The following is a 23962-nucleotide window of genomic DNA, read 5'->3' as shown; positions in this document are numbered from 1 at the left end:
TGTGTGTCTGTCTGTCTCTCTGTGTGTCTGTCTCCTGCGTGTGTGTCTGTCTGTCTCTCTGTGTGTCTGTCTCTCCCTGTCTGTCTGCTGTCTGAACCTGCGACTTTCTTTCTTTGTATGTGTTTGTCTCTGTCTCTCTCTCTCTCTCTCTCTCTCTCTCTCTCTCTCTCTCTCTCTCCCCCTATCTGATCCTGCGTCTGTCTCTCAGCACAAGAAGCAAGCAGCTCAGGGCTGTGTGTTAACATGTGTTTTCATATTGTCAGACTACATATCTCTGACGAAAAGCAGATTTTCATGCAGACCGTTCTAAAGCTCAAGCGCCCTGCTCCAAAGTGAACACACAGGGCATTCTGGACGCACATGGCACCTCACTGTACGCGCATGCTATTGGCGCAAATGATTCACTCTTAGTTAACTGCACTGGAGCCTTTCATCTCCCAGTTATACAGTAATGGCTTCCATATGACCAGTGGCTGCTATAAATAAGATCAAAAGCAAAAGAAAGGATTTAATAAAAGAAAATGACATTAAGGGTAGCATTAAATCAAGAAAAAAAATGCCAATATCCACTTTTTTATATATAAAAAGAAATTCTTCCTTTTTTGAGACCAAGGGATCACAAAGGACCAAAGCACCTTGTTGCATGTTTCCTGGAAGGTCACCTACAAAGAGCAGGTGTATGGAAAGTCTACCCGTGCACATCTGACCATCGCAAATATGCAGCTGAGGGTGGAGGATGTGCCAGCTAGAGGCAGAAGGGCCCCTTTTGAGTACTTACAGAGAAGCAGAGAAGTGGCACCGGCCTGCACAGCTGGTTTGATACTGGTAAGACTATGGTAAAGCTGCCGAAGGAAAAAGCCGCCCATCCCTCTGCCCTCTTCCCTCCTAGATAATGGGGACAGGCTTTTGGGGAATCCTGAGCTTCTCAGAGAATCACAACATTGCTCAACCCTAGTACATGTGTTCTGCGAGAGGAAGTTTTTTTTGGCAAGGCAAATCTGATATACAGAGCCAACTTCCCAAACAAATTTTCTTCTAGTTCTTAAAAAAAATAAGTTTACAATGCTAATCTCAATTCCCGACTGGATACACAGCTGCTAATAGCTGCTGCTCCCAAAGGAGGGGGGCTGTTTCCCTCATCCTCAGAGGAGTGGGTACCTGCCCTGACTTCTAGGCTTTCCTCCTGTTTCTTGTTTTGCCTTTTTTTCAAAACTGCTTCAGTGAGGATTTGTTAGAAGGTCTTCAAGAGATAGTCTCAGAAACAGACACACACACAAACAAATAACAACAACAACAAAAAAACAAAACAAAACAAAAAAACCAAAAAAAACTCCACCCCAGCCCCAGGCAGTTAGGCTAGGGCTCATTTTAAATAGAAATTATTTTGCTGCTACTGTGTTTACAGAGGAAATTCAAGGACTTCAAACCTCTCCTCAGAGCTGTGGAACCTCAGAGGCTTGGATCTGCAGCCCTGTAGAGGAAATGACCATTTTGGATTCCTTCATACTGAGCTAATTATTCACTCAAGGGCTAGCTGTGTTCAAAGAGTCTCAGTTCCTAACAGTACTGCTAATGTGATTACTTACTTAGACCCGATGGTGTCCTAAATAGAGGAGCAAAACTTCAACACTTTTTCCCTCTAAGAGGAAGTCCCCTGCAGCAGATTCCTGCGCCAGCCGGCCCCTGGCAGTTTTCTCGCTTGTCCAGGAGCACCTGCTTCAACAGTGACCTCAGTTCTATATCTCAAGACTCAGACAGTTCTCAAAACAGCTTTTAAAACAAAACCCAGCTGTTTCCCATCTAGTCTACAGGGGGAAAATTGGGCAGCTTACAGAAACATTACCCAGAGACTACCATTCTCCAATAACTTTCACACACTTCAGCTCCTCACCAGAGCTGCGCGTGTGCAGAAGCTGGGGGGGGGGGCGCACGGGGAACGACAATGTGCAAGCTCGGTTCTGTGGCTTTGCACAATACATCCAATTAGCCGCTTTCAAGGGCGTGTGGCTATTGTACCACAGTGCTCCCCCCTTGCTAACGTCGGACAGATCTTTTGGCTAAACTCAGCTTTACAGTTCTCGGGTGATTTATGGGTAAAGGGGAAGCCAGAATTAGCACAACTGCAAATGTCAACCAATTAGGTCTGACAGAGAACGCAGCTCCCACCTTTCAGTTTTTAACCCCAAAGCCGATGTTTTCCTAAACCTTCTACTTGCTCTGAACCAGTTTTGTTTTTCTTTTCTTTTTTCTTTTTTTTTTTTAAAGCCGCATGTTTTCTAAGCAGCAGCTAGGATACTTTTGATTTGAAAAATTTACAGCCACAATAAAAGTTAAACTAACACAACGGCCATGGAATTTGAAGAAATATAAAATGGCCAAGGCTTAGTCTTGGCTTTTAAACAGTGCCAAGCTACACCAGTATTTTCTGTTTTGGTATGAATGACATAACCGAATTACTTCATGAACTGCTACTTTAATTCCCAAGGGTGGAAAATTCCATGAGTTAATTTAATTTGGATGTAAAAATATATACATGAAAACTCTCTCTTCCTGTGGACTCTCATGTGCAATGCTCCAACCAATTGCTGGAACCATTGCTCTGCAGAGGAAGGGCTTGGAGCAGCCTGGGCTACCAGCTGCAAGGCCAGACCATCAGGCAATTTCCTTATTGCTCTTTGAGCATATAAGCACCTTTCTTTCTTTTAAATTTTTTTAAAAAAATCGTGTTTCTTCTCTAGCATGCCCCGCTGTAACTGTTAAAATTCTGCGTGGGCCCCTGCCCAAGTTTAGGTTCTTCCTAGTCTAATCACTAATTGTGGCACTGTGTAATTCTACCTTGTCCTGAAGTGAGACATGGAGAGGTTCCCATGAAATCCGAGACTCTTGCACCTCCAACTGCCCCCGCTGCATCTAAAGCAAGCTGAGAGACATGGGGTGAATGAGGATGGGGATCTCAAATGTGCACAATATATGCTTTTCTCCACAGGTTTGTGGATGGGGATCTCAAACGTGCACAATGTATGCTTTTCTCCACGGTTTTGTGTTTTTTTCCCCCCTTTTTACACCACAAGGGTTGTTAACATCCCACATTATGGGCAGTTTAATGTTGTGTTCTCACATTTAATAAAAAGAGGACTAGGGTACTCAAAGTATCTGCTTGCCTTCTCCTCTATTATCTAAGAAGAAAACAGCCAGCACCGAGGGTGTGACGAAGCTAAAGGGTTAGTTTTAAATGTGCATTTAATTTTCCCATATGAAAATGGGGATGACGGAAAGGTTTTACGATTCCGTTTGCTTACAGCATGTGGCTAAAGCATGTTACATACGGGCTCCGTATTTGTTTGTTCCAGGCACACAGAAGGCAGGGGTTTGGGCTACACATCTAAGCAGATGGACGGACAGTGTCCATGTCATGAGATCTGAATTTGAATAAAACAGCCATGGGAGATCAAAGAGAATGTACCCAAGGGTGGTGTGTATGGGAACACACGGTGGTGTGTATGGGACTGGAGTTCTAGCCATTGCTTTTGAGGTGGAATGGTCTCAGGGCACTGACCAGATGGAAAGTCTGACTCCAGCTGAATTGACGCAGAACACAATTGTGATGTGAGTTTAAGGACTCTATTGTTGAACAAATAATCCCTGGTTGAGAGAATTTCTTCATGTTCTTTTTTCTCTCTTTTTGTTTCCTTAAGGTTTTCTTTAAAAGTATCACAGGAATATTGAAGAAAAATCTTTCAGCTGAGGGAACAGTTGCTGATTGAGGACATTAGGAGAGTCGGGGAATTCTAGAGACTTCTAGCAACTTCTCCGATTTTAAAGATCAGCAGTCGAGGATTGGCTAGACTATGATGCTGGAGATTACAATCCTTGTTGGCGCAGCCTGGTAAACAGTGTCTCCATGCTCGGCAGGACAGCAATGGCCCCATGAACTCAGTTTGGTTTAACCAAGAACAAGTTCCTCTAGACAAACCCCATTTCCCCACTTATGGGGGTGGGGGAGGGGTAGCGGCATGCCTGGATCTTACAGCAACAGGATGGATGTCATAACAGGAGCTGCATGAACAGAACTGGGGGACAGAACTGGCTGTGACAGTAAACTCCCAGATCAGGAACCAGTGTGGAGAGAATGAATGTTCTCTTGAGCCTCAGGGCTTTTTGGTTCATGTCTTCCTTTCCTGGCTAACATTTTTATTAGTGGCTTTGATGTGGACTTTAAAGAAACCATCACATCTGCCGACAATAGACTGGCAGAGGATATAGCTGCATGAGGACGTTAAGTTGACCTATAGACTGGAGACAGATGGAAGGCTGAGATAGGAAGTTCTGGACAGATACAACACTGAGTCCACCGTCCACGGGGTAGTCGGCATGGAGGCTTGCTTATGGCTTACAGATTCCAGCACATCAGCATGGTGGTGAAGGAATCAGTATTAGCCACTAAGAATTATTAGACAGGATGGTGGGATGCAGGAGTGGATAGATTTTCACTGGTCTACCCTGAACCTTCCCTGAGTACCGCATCCAGACTGAGATGCTGCACACTTCAAGTTCCTTAAAGTAGAAAGGGGACCTTGGATAAAAGTCCCTCGTGCCTGTACTGGGTTGGACTTGGGAGCAGTTCCAGTGGGCAGAAAGGCACCGCATGCAGAGGCAGGTGTGGGCTGGGCAGAGGTAAAATTTGAAACTTGTTGATCTGAAACAGGTTTTACAGAGAGGGTGAAGAGGCTGATTAATACCTTGGTAGATAATATGGAGGGAGATTAGAGTTGAGATGACCTTTAAAGTCCCTGGGACTCTATAGCAATCACTGTACACACATGAAAAGTGTGTCCAAGCACATGGAGAATTTTACGGAATCGAAATCTGCAAAGACCTAAGGGGCCGATGCGTCTGCTCACACTCGTCAGGCCAAGTTCCTAATTTCCATGTTCATTTAGATGACCTGCCAGGAAATGCAGTCAAGGCAGCCGTGCAGGAGCACCCAGTGGGTGTCCCACGTGGTGGTTCAGTATGATCGGTAGAGCTAAAGCCAGGCACAAAGGAAGAGTGTATGGGAGCTCATTACCTAAGCACAGGGAACAGCGTAGTTTTTGATACCATTCACAGTTTTGGAAGTGTTAGGGTACTGAGTCAAAGGGAAGCGTACTGTATAGGACGAGGTAGGAAGGATCCTGGGACCAGGGCTACAGCTCAGAGGTAGAACACTTGCCAAACCAAGCCCCAGTACGATTTTTTTTTTAAAAGAAAAAAAAAATGTTGATGCAGTTGCTGGCCTGCTTGTCTGTTTTAAAGCCTCGCTCAACCAAGAACTAGCCAAGCAAACAGGGTTGAATCACTTCCCCTTTCAAGGTCTCAGTCTTTAGTAGCAAAACAATGGCAATGGGCTAACTGACTTGTGAGCTGCTTTCAGCATCTAAAATTCAATAATCCAAGCTCAACTATGAAAGCAGAAGTCAACTGTTTGTCCACGAAGTCTTACACCCTCTAAGTTCCTATATGCTCCATGCCAGCTGAAGAAAGATCACTGATCCCTAAGCATAAGCTAATTGAATAAACTTTTAAATCAAAAGCTAAACTCTCCAGAGAGAAGGAAATGGAGTTAAGATTTCTCTTTGCACTGATGGTTTCTAAAGGTGTTCCACAACCCCACCCGGCTGAGGAGTTCAGTGTGAAGGCTTGTGGGATGCCATGGGGGACAGGCAAATTTCACAGGACATCTCCATCTTTTAGTCAGCCACAGCTCCTAAAAGATTGCTGCTGTTAGGTACTGTGGTCTAAGCTTGTGAGGCTAGCTAACATGGAAACTGAGAAAGGACTGAGAGCTTAAAGCCACCTGGGGCTATAAAGTAAGTTCAAGGTAAACCTGAGTACATTAGGAAATCCTACTTCAATTTTTATAAAGGAAGGAAGAGAGGGAGGGAGGGAGGGAGGGAGAGAGAAAGGATGGATGGATGGAAGGAGGGAGGGAGGAATTAAAAAGGAGATGGGGGCTGGGGCTGTAGCTTGGTACTATTGCCCCTGCCTGGTATGGACAAAGACCTTGGTTTCATATACAGGAACACACAAGGCACTTTTCCTATAACAGGAGGCCGTGAGGCTGTCCCTTCTAGGTAAAAGCGTCCCTGTTTTCTTATAGGGTCTAGTGGACTAGCACACAACAATTTGTTTAAAAGGTAGTGGTTCTTTCCAACTACTTTGTGAGCCCCAGAGACTAGAGACCATAACTGAGCAAGCGCCTGATACTTGCAACCACAGCTAATGTTCTTGAAATGAACAAGCAGAATTTGCTCAAAAAGGAACCGAGAACCACAGGAACTGCATATTGATAATAAACACAACATTGCTGAGTCTATCTAACCAGGGGCACACACGGGGCCACATGAAGACATGCTTGATGTCCGTCCTGTTCCACTAAGAGACAGGGTGAAGCTGCTTCAAAGGCTCCATCTCTGAGAATAATAGCCAATGCCTAACAAGGAGGACCGCATCGAGAAGACTGCTCCTGGAGCAGCTTAGGGGAGAGCGGATGATTTCAATGCCAAGATTAACCATGAGGTGGAGGAGATATAGAGCGGAGCTGGAAGCGGCAAGATTGCCCAACTAGAGACAACCCCATTTGTTTTCATTTTTCACAGTCAGAGATATGTGCTTAGACTCTGCCAGGGGAAGAAGCCATTATGGCAAGAAACATGACTTGGTGACTTAAACTTATCTCATCAATGACTCAAGTGGGAAGAGTCCATACCTCTCGGCCATTCAGCACCTACATGGTGACTTAAGGAGGTACTTAGACAAAGATGCTTAGCCGTGCAGTGATGGCGCACGCCTTTAATCCCAGCACTCGGGGAGGCAGAGGCAGAGGCAGGTGGATGTCTGAGAGTTCGAGGCCAGCCTGGTCTACAGAGTGAGTTCTAGGACAGCCAGACAGAGATACACAGAGAAAAGCTATCTCAAAAAACCAAACAAAGAATGCTTTACACATTTATGCTATGCTCCCAGTCTTCATGGGAGAGAACCCAACTACTCTGGGATCCAGTCATAAAATGCCCAGAACCTTCTTCTGCCAACGGATGCTTACCAACATATGAAAATTGCCAACTCTTTGCACTTTAGTCCTGAAAAGGTGTATTTACAATGTCTGGGAAGGAGGTATGGCAGCCAAACAGAGCAGGGAGTCTGGAGTAAGGTCTGTAAACTTAAATGGAGATGGATGTCTTAGCCTATTTGGACTTCAGGAAGTTCACATCACCAGCCCTGAGGGCCACCATGCTCCTCCTCACTGGACTTCTATGATGCCACCTGAGCTGCTAGACCCAGAGCCTAGAGCAGAGGGGTCAAGCTAGTCAGTCTTCTCACCGAGGAAGACAAAATATAAAATGTGGCACTCCAGGGATTTACACCTTCCAGTCATACTGAAGTTGTCCCTATACAAGAACCAGTGCTCTGTGACGCGGGCTAAGATAAATATCTGGAAGGGGTATGACTCACTGTGCTGTGAAACGGGGTGCTGGGGGGGGACTGCAGAAAATGACTGCTATAGACAGAAGCAGCAAGAGATGGCTTCCTGGAAGAGCAGGAGTTTGTCAGAACTTCGACCATGGGTGAGAAGAGAGAAGTGGACAGGGCAGATGAACCCAGGACATATGCAAAAGAAGTACCTAATGGGGCCTGTTGTTGCCATACGCACTTACACACTGATTTGGCTGGAAAACCTTTGCATAATACAATGGCTAAATATAAGGCTTTTGGTGATTCATCAAGGGTCTTGGCCGATGAGCCACAGAGCTGATCCTATTCTTACAGACAATGGAAGTTCCTTCAAAGTTTCTCAAGCACAGTCAAATAATGTTATCTAGAAAGCCCTGCTTATCTGCCATTTATTCCAGTGGTCTGAGCCATGCCGCTGTGGGAGAAAACATCCCTTTCATTAATAATTAGTAAATTCCCAGAGACCAAGGAGGACATTTTGTGAATCAAAAGCTAAGTACAATATGTAAGCAACTAAATGAGATAACACAATGGCCGGGGCAGAAGCACAGCTTTCCCCGCCACAGACCCAAGCTGCCGGGGAAGGAAAGGCTTCTGTCATCTTCCACATTATCAAGGCATTTTGTTTTGATTTTCAGGAGACGGGGAAGGAAGGAAGAAGAGCGCAGAGGTCAAGACCATTTGAAGTCATCTATTCTTTAATCAGAAGGAATCAGCAGGCAGAGTTCGAACAGAGATTTGCTCAAAACAAAAGCAGCCTTAGGGTGAGTCTCAAATTTCTGCGCCTTCACTTCCAGCCCAGAACAACAAAGGAAGGTGTGTAGCTGGGAGCCAGCCCCATTCCAGCCCCCTCTGCCCTGTTTCCGGTCTGAACCCACTGCTACTTTACTTCCTGCAGCTGGCCAAGGTTGGGAAGCCTGTTTCATGTATTAAAATTCGAATGTGGAAAACATTACCAGCATCCTCCTTGAATTTTTTGTTGTTGTTGTTGGGGGAAAAGGAGATTTTTTTTTTTTTTTGCTTCCCCTCTTGTTTTTATTGTAGAATGTATCAAATGGTCAAAGGTTAACTTCAGACTGACTAAATTAGAAAACTATTTCCTTTGTCCTTAGGTTTTTGTTTTGAAATTCAAACTGGTTTGTGTTGAGAAAAGATATACCAATCCAATCGCTTCCACACACACGTGAGGCTTCTGGGATGGGGAGTTCAGATTTTTAGGGGCTCCAGGGTTTTTAGGAAGCTAGAAGGCTGACAAGACCCCGGTTGGGTTCACAGGGCATGGGTTACAGACATGCACTCTCCGGAGCTAGGCACATTTCTGGAGGAAGGCTAAGGTCTGGCTGGCTCCACAGTTCCTAGCAGAGTGGGACAGAACTTGTCTTAATCAGTAAACTGGAATCGTAATGTCTTTAATATAGCACCCCAGTGACCATGGTCAAGAGGTGTCTGCATACAACTGGCCAGTTATTTAAAATAATTTAGAAATTACTCTAGTCTATTCTCTTCTCTTTCCACTGGAGTCAGCTCAACTTCCCTCTTCAGAAATAACTGTAGAGTGCTTTTTGTTGTTGTTGCTTTCTTTGTCCTCTTGTCCCCTTTCGGCATCAGACGCAAAGAGAAGGCAACTCAAAGGTCAAATAATTGCAAATAGCATCTATGTACAGTTTAACATGCTAAAGAGACGCTTAGCCTCCATCTGGTATTTAAGAACAAGCTACATATTTATGGGAAAGCCAGTCTCTACATCAACGTCCTGGGTGCACGCCGCATCCGGCTAACATATGCAAAGTGAACACAGCTACAGAAATTAGACTATTTTTCTCCTGATTGAGAGCAGATACACATAAATGGTTATAAGTTGCAGATCTGGATTTTTAATAAAGCCAGATTTCTTAATTAAAAGCAGTATTGTTTAAATACTGTAGTTGAAAAAAAAGTGAGAGGAAGAGAGAGCCATTCAAATGAAAATCTCATATTATATGCATCCCAAGTGTTTAGCACATTACCTGAGGCCAGGCTAAATTAAAACCTAGGCTTTCCTTTGTAAACTCTTCAGCAACTGCTGATGAACACGCAAACAATTTTTATTCAATGATGGATTTTTAGTGTAGAGGTCAAGATAAAGAAAAAAAGTTAAGAAAAAAATAGCACTGGCATTGAAAAATATCTTTGCACATTTTAGATGTGAGTTCATTGCTCCTATTTGTGGACCCACATTTTTAGTTTCTAATCAGTTGCAGGTTTTCGTATTATACTGTGCAGGATGGCACTCTTCATCTTAGTCTTTTAATTAAGAGAAATTGAAGAAAGACCAAAAAAAAAAATATTGTGGAATGAGAGCTGCGCAAGTATTCATGGTTATTTAGCATTTCCTTCTGGAACCATTTTACTACAGGGAAGCTGAAGTGAGAAGGGAAAAAAAGCCTTGCACCCAAGCAGCTCTGAAAAGCCTAGAAAGGTCAAGCAGAGCAACAAGACATTTGCCACCATGTACGTGCAAAGAGCAGGTTGATGCAAAATCAACAATACAGCAAACTTTACCTGATTTATCAGCTAATTGTTACCATTTAATGTTGTTATAGACATTCTCAGACTCATATACAAGGCAAATACACAACTTATTTCTACCTCCCAACCCTGAGACTAAAAGGTAGCATTTTGTCTTTATGAGGAATATAAACCTCATACTTGGAATATCACTCATGCAACACGAAGTTGAGTTATGTGTTTTGATCAAAGTTATCAAGATGAACAAATGAGCAGTGACCCAGCAACTTATGAAAACATGTTCATATAAAATCTTGTGCATGGAAACTCATAGGAGTTGGTGCGTGTTGTTTGTTTTCAGGCAACTACCAAAGAGCAAAGCGGCCCTAGAACCTGTCACCTGAAAAGTGGGAAGTAGCATTGAAAACAAATAAAGCTTTAGAATGTGGGAAAAACACAGGTAAACTTTTAAAACATAGAGAGAAAGAAGCTAATCAGAAAAGGCCAACCCACGGTGTAATACCATTTAAATGAGAAATGCCCAGAAAATGTAGGAACAGGAAGTTGATCAGGGATTGCCAGGAGCTGAGGGGGTTTGAAGAGGGTGGGGAGTGACTGCTTGATTGTTTGGTATCTTTCTTTTTACAAGAGGCAAGAACATTCTAGAATTCGACAGTGGTGATGGCTGCACAATACTATGAACACCCTGAAGTGTACACTATCAATACATGAATCATCCATACAGTGGATTATATCTCTATAAAGCTTTTCTTAAAAACAGAGAGTAGTGGTAGTGTTTGCACTTGAAGTTCTAATTCTACATAAATAGAGGTCATGTATCCACATCACTTACCATGAGCGAATGTCTGTTGGCTGAAAGAAGGCCAGTTCCATACCCTGAGCCCAGACCACCCATCGCTCCATTGTGGGAGGGTCCAATGATCCCATGCATGTCCCCATGGCCACCGGGTACAGCTGTGGACGGGCCCACTGCATGATTCCGGAGGACGTGAATCGCATCGTCCAGTCTCTCTAAACGGTCTTCAATACGGCTTTGCTGTTGGTATATAAATGATGTGAGATCTGATTCAGTTTGAAACGCACACACAGGTTACACAAGCAGAACACTGAGTTGCCACAGACCACACTTTGGCTTTCAGAATATATGTTTCCAATAAAGCTTGCTTCCTGAGAACAATAATAAAAATAAATAACGTCCTTCCTAGAAAACTGGTGGAAAACGTTAATGTTAAAACTGTAGGGTTATTTTTCACAAACAAAGTCAATTCAACAATTCTTTGAGGACATTATTATGTACACATGCTATACTGGACTACATTAGCTTGAAAGAGAATTTAGATTTATGTTAGAGAGTAAAACATGCATTGAATTTGAGGAAATCTCTGGCAAGCACTGGCTAAAGAGCACAATAGTAGTATTGGAAAGACGATCTCTTTTTTTTTTTCAACAAAATTTTCTTCAAGTCAGAGATAGGTAAAAGTTTAGAGAATATTAACCTTCCCCCTCCCCTACTTTTTAACTGCTATTAATATCAACTTACATGTGTGTGTTAGGGGGAGGGGGCTCAGAAATTATTACAGCAAAGATATCTTAAAAATTCTGTCACTCAAAGTGATAATAACCATGAGACTGAAGAACAACAAAGACTCAGCTTGGTCATTGACCCAGGACCTAGAGTTCACTTCAAAGTCTATACTGCAGCAGAAAATCCATTACCTTATGCAATGAAAAGCCAATCATTCTTTTCCCATCGAGTCCTTAAGGTCCTAGTTTTCTTCCCCTAGATGAGGCCTATGCTATAGCTAACGGGGAAGAGAGAGAGAGCACAGGAACATCTCCCTTTTTACTGTAGCAAATAATAAAGTATTACTTGCCAGTGGAGAGATTAAAATGCACCATCTCATCAACCCATGTGCCATGTGTATTCACAGACAGACAGGACAGGGCTGTTCCTTCTATAGACATGTGAAAACATAGCTCAAAAATTAAGGGAATTAATTACTCTGTCGTATTGCCAAGAAATAGTAGTCAGGGTTTGCATCTATGGCCCCCCCCTTTTTTTTTCTTTCAACTTAAACCTAGTGCTGTTTTTGACTAGAACATGCTACAGTCTACTTGGTTTCGAAAGTGTTGGGCAAACAGATGTGCAGCTCCATTGCATGAGAAAAGCCATTTCTAATTATTCTCTACTGACAGGAAGAATGTGTGTCTAATAGGCTTAGTCTATGGTACAACCGATTTTGATTTGGTGGCCTTGGGGGCTATCTGACCTCCTTTGCCTGCTGGCCATGCTACTCATTTGCTCTGAGTCTCCAGTTTTGAATCTATAAAAGTAGAGGATGACAGCACAGAGTTGGGTCAGTGGAAGCATGGAAAGAAATCATACAAGTGCCTGGCATACTTTCTGCCTAACAGTTGCCTGGTGGAGAGTGAGGGCTCTCCTTACGAATCCCTGTGAGTGTGTTCCGAATGTACAAGGAAAACCTGTGGTCCACAGCTCTGTCCTAAGTTCTCCAGCTGAATAAAGGCTGCGTTTGATGGCTGGGTGATGGAGAACAGTCTACAGAGGTTAAGTACTTAAAACTATTGGGCTATGGGATGTAGTCTATAAAGAAAGAGCTGGGTCACGGGCATGTTTTCTCTCTGTGCAGTTGTCTTTATTGGTGAAAATGCATAGTTGGATGATTCATACAGTTCACAGAGGAAGAGAACGAGGAAGGAAGACACTCGCCTCTGTATTTTCATCTGCATAGTTTCCTTTAAAAACTAAACTGAAAAGGAAAAGAGTAGCGTCTAACCCGTAGACAGGCACATGGGCAGAGATACGGGATTCTTTGCTTTCCGCAATGCTTCATCTCAGAGTATGAAGGAAAAGAGGAAAACCTCGATCCCGAGGGACAAAAGGCTCCTTACTACTTCACTCATGTGGGCACCAAACCTGCCTGGTGCAGGGCTGGTTCTTGCATAATTCCAGCTCTGCCCACCCTGAGCTGAGGAAGATAAAAGTGCCAGACTTTGAATCATCCTGTGAGTATTTATAATATGAATCAAGCTCATGGAAATGTTTAGCTTTCCCCCCTGGAAGAGTAACCATAGCCACTTCTTTACAAGTAAAATTGCTGCATTCCTACAAGAACCACAGTGGATGGGGACATGAGCGCTAGGCCTCTTGCTTAAGGTTAGGTGGAAATGGCCCACAGTTATCTGGCAGGGAGGGAGGGTGGAGGGAGAGAGCATCTTCAAGGATTTCAGACCTCACAACTTAGGTACTCATTGTTCTGGAATTTTCCCAAAGAAGCTGGGAGGAAGGCACATCTCTCGTTAGACACTAGGTATTTAGAGCCCTGGGTTCCCATTCTTGTCGCATCTAAGCCACCACCGCCAAAGAGATGAGCACAGCCTAACGCCTGGCTCCAACAAGCTGGTGTTCTTAATGTAGACCTTAACTAGTGACTAGCCAAAGTAAGAGTCTTAAAGAGGTAGAAAAAGGGAAAACCTGGTTGGAAAGTAGTGATGTCTGAGATGTTACATACCAAAGAGTGCAAGGGTCCTTCATAGTTAGGAGATGATGAGGTCTGTCCTCCGTTTCTAGACCAAACAGCTGTGCCTGCTGACATAGAAAGGAGAAATACAATCAGATCCGTGTATGCAAACCCCCCCTAAGTAAAAAGGAGCAATGTTGATCTTTGCTACTCAATAAGACAAATACACCGAATCTTCCTAGATGAAAATCTGGGGACCAGAGAAACCTTTCAAATGTACAACATGTAGTCTTTTCATGTGCTTACAGTGTCCTTGGGCTGCTCTGTGAATGGGAAGAGTTTGTGGGGTCTAACTTTCAGCTAGCAGACCTCCTCTGGGAGAAATCTGTCACTGGAGAATGGAAAGCCATGGTGCTTTCAAGGGTGCCAAAGAGAGGGGGTGATTAGGCTTTGACTGGAAGCTGGATTGTGTTCAACCAAAATCCCCTGGTTAACGCAGAAGAACTTGACTCTTATTTTAAAGATGTCTATGGAATGAGATAAAACCTTTTAGTGCTGGGGATCGAACTTGGTGCTTAGCTCATGCTCTGTACATACTCTCTCACGAATCCCCTCAGAAACTTCTAGAGGAAATAATGTTAGTTCAGAGCACCTCACTAAAGCAGAGAGGATAAAACTCACTAACAACAACCACTAAGGAGCTTCTTCCAAAGAGCCTTTTAGGATATATTCCCTATATCCAAACCTACAAGACAAAAGCCACTTTTAAATTTAAACCAATTTAAAGTTCACATACACTGTAGAAAACTTAGAAAATCCATAACTCGAAAAAGGAACAAAAAACAATAACTCTGTTCGCTCGCTCAAGATCCCGTGCCTTGGTGCTGCCAGCACGTTTAAAATCCATTCTTCCTGTCTTTTCTGGGTATGCCTGTGTATTTTTATGCTAAATAAAAATAGGGTATTTTGTTCAATTACTTTTCTTGACAGAATTTGGACAGAGCCGTTGGTGTGAAAATAGCAATCTGTCCCCTTATTTATATCTTCATAAAAGCTCTTTCTTCGTAACATGTGGTCTTACAAAATGCATTATGAGGAAAGTGGCTTCCCCAGGCTTGTTTTGTGTGCCTTCTACCTACAGCAGGTTGCTCAGGCTGAGGTGTCATTGAAGGGCTGTGCATCCACCTCCCCATCGTTACCTAAGGTGTAGCAGCAGCCAGAGCATGGGTACCAGGCTCCTGGGCAAGCTCTCTCATTGTTCCTGGAATACCTTTGACAAACCACCCAGCCTTGCCTCTATTCGGTACACTTATGTACAAAACCAGGACATCTGACATTAGCTGTTCTCACACTTCAGGACGATGGAACTCGCTGCTTTGTTTGAAGCGGTAAATGTGGCATTCCACCTACTTCCATGAGCTCCTCCTCTTATCTCAAGTCCTTTGTACTCAGTCCTTCTCTGGTTTGGGAGACTGATATCTGAAGTAATTGTTTCAGAGCCTAAGAAGCTGGTGCCAGGGCAGAACAGCATGATACTGAGCTTTTTATCTGTGCCATGGTGGGGTGTTCTGTTGCCATCTTAGAATCACCCTGCATCTTCCCAGTTTCAATGTGGTCGCCCCAGAACAGACTAACTGGAGGATCCAGTTGACCCCATCAACGTCCCAGTCTTTGAAATTGCTGTATCACAGGGGCTAAACCCCAGCTATGCTGCAGCCACCATTTCCTAAAGTTGTTAAGTAGTTTGAAACCTCCTACTTTCTACAAAGGAGCTCGATTTAACAGTAGCTCATAGGGAACAGTAAGGATTCAAGGACACAGTGTTTAAGCAAGGCAAATCTATTCCAAATTCCAATAAGGTCATGTAGACATGGGACAATTTTGCACGTAAGCCACCTTGCCTTCTTCCCAATGATCTGAGATATGGACAAGGCTCTGGCAAGTTTTCTGAAAGCATTCATGTACCAAGGGCTGTGGGGCACTCAAATGTACCTCAGAAAAGTAAGAAGATTTACTATATAACTGTACCACCTCTAATTATTTGATGAGAAGCTACACATCATAGCAATTGTATTTAAAAGACAAATATTCCTCTTATTTTACACAATTATGTAACAATTTATGTACAAAAATCACACTTTCCTCTAAATACTTCAACAGAATTAGAGAAGGCTCAAATGTCTCCAGGGAAGGGTTCATTTATATAGCCTCTACTTGGTAATTAAGTAGTAGACATTTATGGCTACATTAACTACTTCTTTGAAAAATTCTACTGGAATATATGATTCAGCTGTTGAACATCTTCTGGAGAACTCAGAAGAGTTTAAGAAATGCCTTTTCTCCTCGTTCTAAGAAAACAACTGGATACAAATGAACCTTCAGATTATAGTTTTTGTCATCCACCCCCTTCTATTTGTCTATGGAAGGGCTATGCTTTGAGATCTCTGTAGGCAGTGGAAGTGTAGAAGGTCTTTCTGCAACCTATTACACCTGCGAAGAGAAATGTAGAGTATCGTACCTGAGAGCGAAGGAGGCGAGCCCACGGGAGTTGAAGGGTTTGATGAAAAGCTGTTGTTAGTGTGATCTGGAGAATAGATCTTAAAGCAGAGGGGAGGAAAAGAACTTCTCATTTATTTCGAATACATAACGTTCAAACAACAAAAGTACCCATGCAGTTCATTTAAAACCCAAAAGTCACAAGTCTGCGGCCCTCAACTGCACCAACAACGTTCAAAAGTGGTACAAAATAAATAAATAAATAAAAGTGCAACAATAACTTCCAGCTCGCAAAAGAATCCCATTGGAGGTACGTAATGGTAGGAAAGGAAGTGGGATTAGCCAACTCCAAGCCCTGTCCCTTTCCCACCCATTACTGGCAGTGTTGCTGTGAGCAAGCTGAAGAGATACAGCTTCCTAATTTTCCTTTCTCCCTTCCCAAACCAAGAGGCTGGACAGTATCATGGCTACTGTCATGAGGGCATCTGAGAACGGGACACAAGAGAGCGAAGATTAAATAAGGACTTTTGCTTGCCATTCCATGCTGATATTACTTGAACTTATTTTACGCTCACAAAGGGAGGGGAAAATGCAAGACACAAATCTTGCAAGAATAAATTTCTTCTTAAAAGCGTAAATAACCATGTGGAGCCTCTAAAGAAAATCCAAGGAACAGCACTTGAGCTGAATGAATAAGGGATGCTACCTCATCACTGAATTGTTCAGCTCCAGGTTACTGGCAGTGTGCTTGGCCAAGGCAGAGAAGTTAAGTCCCTTAGGTGCCAATCAAGGGACAAGTCCCCCATGGACCTCAGCTATTGTCACCCCCCCTCCCCCAAGTAACTTTCCAACTGTCTTGCAACTGACTCTTAAAGAGTCGGTCTTAGCTAGCCAGTGGGCATCGACAATACTTTAGAGATTAAAAAAAAAAGAAAGAAAGAAAAAAAAGGGGACACAGAAAACTACATGAGCCAAAAGGCCCAGACATTAACCCCAGCCAACACCAGTGGGAAAACAAGATCAAAGAAGCTAGCCAAAGGAGGTGAAATCGCTTTTCCTCAAAAAGCCTCAGTGGTCCTTCACCCCCACCCCCTCGTCAAAGCTATTTGCATTTATTTTCTAAAATTCCATATGTCCACTTCTGATTAAAGTTCACCCTGCTACAAGCGGTGTCTGTGGAGTCCAAAGTCAATATTTCCTCACCGAAGCCAGGGCTTTCCCCAGAGCGTCTCCAGTCTGGGAGCTGCCTGCTGCCCCAGTTCCTCTATTTGCTGCAAAAACAAAAGGCAAAATATGAAAACCAGGCAGTGAGACGTCTAACAGTTTTCTATTCCTGGTCCATTTACTCACAATTTAATTGCATTTTTAATGCTAATTATAACACATTAATCTTTAATTAGCATTAATTTGTTTGCCGAGGTAGATGTCAAATATATTCATGTTACATTTTTTTTTAACAGATAAAATATAAACCTGACACCTTGATTTAAAGACAAAATGTTTCCCCTGCTATTACTTCCCCCAAGTCACTGATGAGTAGTCACTGGTGACAGATACCAAGCCAGCCCTGAGTGGTCACTGTCACTGAGAAACATGTGACACTTGCAGAAGTCTGAAAATCCTCAAACTCCAACATGTCTCTGTAGATAATTGAACTATCTTTATGATATCTTCAAATAAAGAAAAATTTAATAGAGAGAAAAATGGACAGTGGGTAGAACATGAAAAAAATCTATAACTGGTCTGGCTAATAAAGAAAGAGAATATTTTCATTATTTCAAATATATATTTTTTGTATGTAGAACAAAAGGTATTATTAATAATAGTGCATATCTTTCAGTATATAACATAGCCAACTCCTTTGCTGAAAGGACTGTGTCACTAGAACCACGGGCCAGGTGGTGTGATGAACTGTTCATTGAAACACTGACTGGAGCTGGGGAATATGCCTAACTAGCAGCTCAACACCAGCACACAGACTTAAGGATAATCCATTCATGTTTCTTTTTTTTTCCTTTTTTTTTTGTGGAAAAGGAAATAAGTCAATTGATGAATCTAAGCAAAATTTCACTGCACACTGAGATGATGTTTGAATTCCCCAGCCTTCTTGAATAGGAGACCCTCTTAGCCAACCACCTCGCACCATCTTCTTCAAGGCCCACAACACAGTACATGACCACGACTCCAGCGGTCAAATCCACCATTTCCCTGGGTCTAACTTCATTCTTGGGACCTCTGCTCAGGGTAGCTAAGGTATGTTTGCCACGTTCATATATTTACAGGTTGGGCACGCCAGTTATCGCTTACATATGCTTTATTTGATAAACACAACTCCCATGAAAACTTAGTTGTTCACTCCTGTGACACTAGGAGGTGTTGCCTGTCTGACAAAACAGACATAATATCTTCAGGAAAAGCAAGCCTCTTCCTTGCCCATCACAAATGCATGGTGTGATGTGGATGAGTGATACGAACACTCTGGGTTATGGGTGTGGGCAAACTCTCAGAAAGCACGTCTGATAGTACAGGGCTGGGCAAATAAAAGCAATTCAGAAAGGGAACAAGTACATTAAAATGTTTAAGATAAAGAATATCTGAAAATGAAAAGTTCTAAATGAAAGGGTTTTAAGAGCTAATGATGGTCCTAAAGAGAGTATGACACAGATTTGAAGAAATAGAAAGTATATCTCATCACTATGCACTATATACTATGGGTGGGAGCGATCACCTTTTGGACATCAAGCAATATTATCTTTTCATTATTATATGTTTAAACAGAGCAGGTAGTAGAAATAATTTGTGGTGTTTCCCTGATTTTAAGACAGATCTCCATGAAGTGAATGTTCATAGAAACACTGGTGAAAAAAAAAAAAACACCACATTTTCTAATCAAGAATCTAAACAAAAAAGAGACAAGAATTTGTCAGTAAAGAATTGCTGCTGGGTAGTAGTGGTGCAGACATTTAATCCCAGCACCAGGGAAGCAGAGACAGGTGGATCTCTGTGAGTTCAAGGCCAGCCTGGTCTGCAGAGCGAGTTCCAGAATAGGCTCCAAAACTAAAAAGAAAGCCTGTCTCAAAAGACAAACAAACAAACAGAAATTGCCATAGCAGTAGTTGTCAGAAGATTAACTCTTCTTGAACAATGTTTAAATGAAGATTATAAAATATCATCCGTCCATCCATTTTTAAGATAGAAAACGCGAAGACTTGGAAGATCAATAAACATATTCTAAGCATATCTACAAACTGAATTATGTACATCAAATCATACATTTAAGAAGATAGGACAGCCCTCGTAGGATATTACAGATCTTTAGACTTATTTACTTCATTATTCAACATGCATGAGTGTTTTGCCTACAGGATGTGTGTGCAGCACACACTCGCCTGGGGTCGGCAAGGTCAATAGGAAGCTTTGTTTCTCCTAAAACTAGAGTTATAGATGCTGGGAGCCACCATGTAGGTTCTGAGAACTGAATCCGGGTCTTCTGTGAGAACAACGAGGGCTCAGCAGTGAGCTGACTCTCTAGCCCCGGTGTTGTGATTTTTGTTTTAAAGCACTGAGCCTTTTAAACCAAGCTATTAGTGTCTTCTTTATACAAAGAGATATTAAGACTCAGGAAGTTGAATCAAAAATAGAACCAACTCCTTACCTCATCTGGCCATAAAAATGTTTCAGAAAACTACAAAGGCTATTCATGCAAACCACCGATAAGAACGGACTATGTTTTAACTTGAAGCCATTTTACCTCGCAAGAGCTGGACAGCCCAACCCAAGGGCTTAAATTACAAAGCCGTTTATGGAGGCTAGTCTACTACTGTTTCACTGGGCATGCCTTTTGTTCTGTTCCAGGAAACTCGGAGGGAACGCATTTTCAAAGTGAGCTTGGTCTGCTCTTGAAGATGTCTCTTTTTATTTATGTGACCAATATACGAAAGGACGCGGAATTAGAAAGGAGATATATTTTTAATTCTCAAATGGCATAATATTTGATCCTGGTACTGCAAAGTGGGTCATGTTTAGCAAAACACATATTAAATTCACCATTCCGGCTTCAGGGTACTAGGACATCATTACTATTTTAGTACCAAGTTTTTGTCAGTGTATATAATTAGAAATCACCAAAGTCCATGTGACAGAAATACACATGAAAACCATTGTCTTTATGTGTACCAACTTATTTTATTTTGGATCTAATCAATTTCTTTCACTAAATAGAAACAACAAAAACGCAACCTAGCCCCTAAGCAGAAGTACGACATAAATATGAACGGAGGATGAGCAACTATGAAAAGCTTTGTAATTTTGCAGGAGGGTTTGATGCTGCCAGCCATTCAAGTATTACTCAGAGAGCTCACACACAGGTGCTGTTGCTGGCTAGATGAAGCACACACAGAGGTTTCATATCCTGTGCTTGGTGGTGGACCACCCTCCGTTCGTCTCCGCTTTGGGGAACTGGCGATTCCCAGCAGAACACACCCCAAACAAAATACCAGGACGAGCGGTGCCTGGGGATCAGCCCTGAGAATCAGAATCTGGAAAACATGCCTCTCCTTTATTGCACACCCATAACCTGGGGCAGGGAACAGAGGACATCAAAGGCAGAGGAAGTGAAAGTCAGTGTGTCCTCCAGAGATGGGCTGCTTCAAGATGAGGCTCTTCTGAACTGTGTCCCAGTGACCCTCCTGTCATTAAAACGCTAGGAGAAGCATAGCAACACCACGACTTTGTCCGCATAGAGGACTGGAAAGTGGAACGTGGCCAACTCGCCTCTAAGCCTCTTAGAAGAACCTCCAACATGGGTCGTGATGCGCTAATGCCATGTGGGAAGGGCTCCAGGCATTCACAGGGGAAGGTGGGCCTCCTGACTGTGTGCAGGAAATGGTGGAGAGGCTTAAATCAGACTCATTTATTGCTCTCCACTGGTGGTCTTTACAAGTACAGACCTGACATTGCTGCATGAAATGTATCTTTCCTCTTCCGTCTGGGCCTGGTCATCACCCAGATTCATCTGAGAGCTCAAGGTCCTCATAAAACACAGACTGGATGTTATGTGACGAGTTTAATAAAATTACTATGAAACCAAGCCCTCTAGGGAAAAGGGACATAATGTTTCTACTAGAAAGTCACATCCCAACATGCTTCATGTCACACAAACATGTCAGAAGAAGTGAAAGTTGTAAGACAGATTAATTCATGAACCAGATAGATATTTCAGAGTAATCTTTACCATATGTTGCTTTAAATCAATCTAAGTAGCCTGCTCCTTCAACACTTCTTGGTTTGAGGTTTAAAAACATGGGGAATGCCATCTTTTTCTGGACTCAGATGGCAAGCCAGCAAAAGACAAATAAAGCAAGAGCGTTTATGTAGTTCTATGCCCAATTCCCAGGGAGGGACAGGAGGGTGTGTGGACACTGTCGAGGCATATAGATGGCGATTCCCAATAGCAGGGGCAAATTGCTGAGTGGCTCTCATGCTTGAGGACCTGTGTTCTAGCAGAAGGTCCTCTCCCTCTTGATCAGCAAGAGCTGATCATTCAGGAAGGAAGAAGTAGGAAGAAAGCAGCGTGTACTACCCTGTAGAAATCTCCATTCTCTGCAGCTGGCATCTAGTAACTTCCTCTGGGTGCATACTTGGATCGAAGGGATCCAGACTGTACCACTGCTGACACACACCAGCTGCCTGGCACCGAGAGGGTACTTAGGGATAAAGCGCAAGAGATGCAGGGAACTTCCTAAAGGTGCCTGGTCAGCTCCCTCCTTGCCTAGGTGCTAAATCACCTGAGCTACCATTGACCCATTCTGCACCCTATTAACCTCATTTAGTCCAGGGTGCTTCAGGGACCCTTCCCATCCAGAAATGGCTAATGTACCCTCCAGGATGTGCTAGTGTTTGCTAGAAAGAACAGAAATGGACCATAAGTCATAAGTGAAATATTTTACCATGAATGGATATGTAATTTTAAAAAATCTCATGAATGTTTCCTAGAAGAACTGGAATTGGGCAATGGAAGGCAAAGGAAAACAAAGAAGTCATCAGAAAAGCAGACATGGTCAGTTGTCTCAGCAAGACCGACGACAAGCCATCCCCAACCTAAGAGGGCACTTTCCTTCTTTAACAGCAAACAGACAAGAAGTGAGACGCAGGCCTAGAGAGGCAGCATTCAAAGTCCCAGAGCTCGTGTCCCCTCCACAGGTAATGTGAGGCTCTACAGACTTTCAAACAATGGCTGACAACCGTGGTAAAATATTATCACATGATACAGAGACGTGGGGCTGCTTTCTGAACCCAAACGGCTTCCTCGAACATCAATGACATGTTTCGGAGGGCTGCAGTGCCTTGCAACTTTGAGCCAAGGAAACTTGAAAACTGGGCTGTCCATGTGTGAGCGCTCGAGCCCATTCTTATGGCATTAGGCCTCTCACTGTTCGTTTTCCCTACAGGATCATGTGTGTAATCTCAAACATGTGTCCGGCTATGTGTTCCTTATTTACCAATTATTTAATTAGCCCTGTTTGTTCTTTGAGATACAGGCAATGTAGTATTTCTTTATTTCCTGCATTTCAGAATGAGTGAGTATATGCCAAATATTTTCAAAAGTCTACAGATGTATTCTATTAGTCCGCACTGTTTGTTGGGGAAGCACGCTGACATCAGAAGAGAAAGCTTCTCTCCGCATTATGCAGACACGCTGCCGTTGTTGCCCCCCTCCGCACACCAAACCAAAGCCTAAGAGGATTCCACATAAAGACACATGAGCACCAGAACGCCATGAGACGAAGGCTTTTAACTGGACTTCAGCTTTCCTCTGCACTTGTATACAAGGCATAAGAGAGTACGTTATTTTAAGGCAGAACATATTGGAATATTCAAGAATGCTCTCCCTTAAAGTAGCTTTAAAGTCACTTTTGTATTTATGCAAATTTAATAAGGTCCGTTCTCTCCATAAGGCTGAATCACCAGATGTACTTCTCTTCTAAGAAATTAGGGTATCTTTCTATATTTTTCTAATGGACTTTGAGAAGAATACTAATTCTTATAAAATAATTTATGTAGTACATTTCTTAAAAATCCTTTGTGTGGGTTCCAAGAGTTTTATATTTTTCTTTTGAAATTGGGGTTCTTTACTATCGTCTGGCTCTTTGTAGGAGTCACCCGTCCCTCTGCTGTGCCCAGGTGACTGCTGTTGGCCCATCAGATAACGAGGAGAGGGCCATCTCAACAAGCAATCCTTATTCTCACTGCATTGGGCAACTAAGCTGGGCAAGGTTCACAGAGAATCACCTGGACCCCAATCTCTCTTACCTAGTGACACATGCCTTAGTCACACAAAGACTGAAGATCAAGTCTGCACAAGGGAGTCTAAAAGAGAGCCCAAGTGTGCTTTCCTGAACTTGAAGGCCTGCTCCACCTCCATATCTTCCTTAAAAAGACAATGACTCAAACCATGAGTAGACAGGAAATCTGTCATGTATGAGGATGAATGACCGGCCATCCTTCATAACCAACCTCATGACTGCAGAAGGGGCTTTCCATCTGCCAGACCACACTGAAGTGAAATGCGGCTCAGTCTTTCAGTTCTGCACTTTTCTTTCTTTCTTCTTGTTTTTCAAATCTGCCTAAACTTCACTGGTAGCTAATAAAACTTCCCCTGTGTGACCTCTGTCCACAACTCCACAAGGTCAGACTTACAACACACTTGTAAAAGTTCTCCTATGGAAAGTTCCAGAAATGGAAACTCATTCCGAAATTTGCTTCTCTGTGAGTTGTGATAGGAGAGAGCTACTAGGTGGCTCATCTCAAGTGTGAAATAAATCACCAAATAAGCAAGCAAAAGTATTAGTTAGCCAGAAATTATATTTTCACATTTTAATACCAGCTCACTCACCAAAATCTATCCCACATAAGTGATTCACATGATCTCCAAAGTTCAAAGAAAAAAAGAAAAAAAATTACAAAAAAAAAAAAAAAAAAAAAAA

The 23962-nt window shown here is 42.8% G+C and overlaps 1 protein-coding gene across 9 annotated transcripts in view; it reads right to left on the bottom strand.

Moving 5' to 3' along the window:
- Window positions 1-23962, bottom strand: part of Tcf4 (transcription factor 4) — a 338712-nt gene that overhangs the window by 14884 nt on the left and 299866 nt on the right. For all 9 annotated transcript variants that reach the window (XM_026783458.1, XM_026783457.1, XM_026783461.1 and 6 more), the window contains 4 exons: window positions 17181-17248; window positions 16000-16078; window positions 13533-13609; window positions 10832-11035 (listed from right to left, as the gene is read on the bottom strand). In XM_026783458.1, coding sequence (XP_026639259.1) covers window positions 10832-11035; window positions 13533-13609; window positions 16000-16078; window positions 17181-17248 — 428 coding nt within the window. The remainder of the gene's footprint in view (window positions 1-10831; window positions 11036-13532; window positions 13610-15999; window positions 16079-17180; window positions 17249-23962) is intronic.

Source organism: Microtus ochrogaster, chromosome 18, assembly GCF_000317375.1.
Source record: "Microtus ochrogaster isolate Prairie Vole_2 chromosome 18, MicOch1.0, whole genome shotgun sequence".
NCBI classification, from domain to species: Eukaryota; Metazoa; Chordata; class Mammalia; order Rodentia; family Cricetidae; genus Microtus; species Microtus ochrogaster.
Note: the sequence above shows the minus strand (reverse complement) of the source record. Positions and strands in the feature narration are given on the sequence as shown.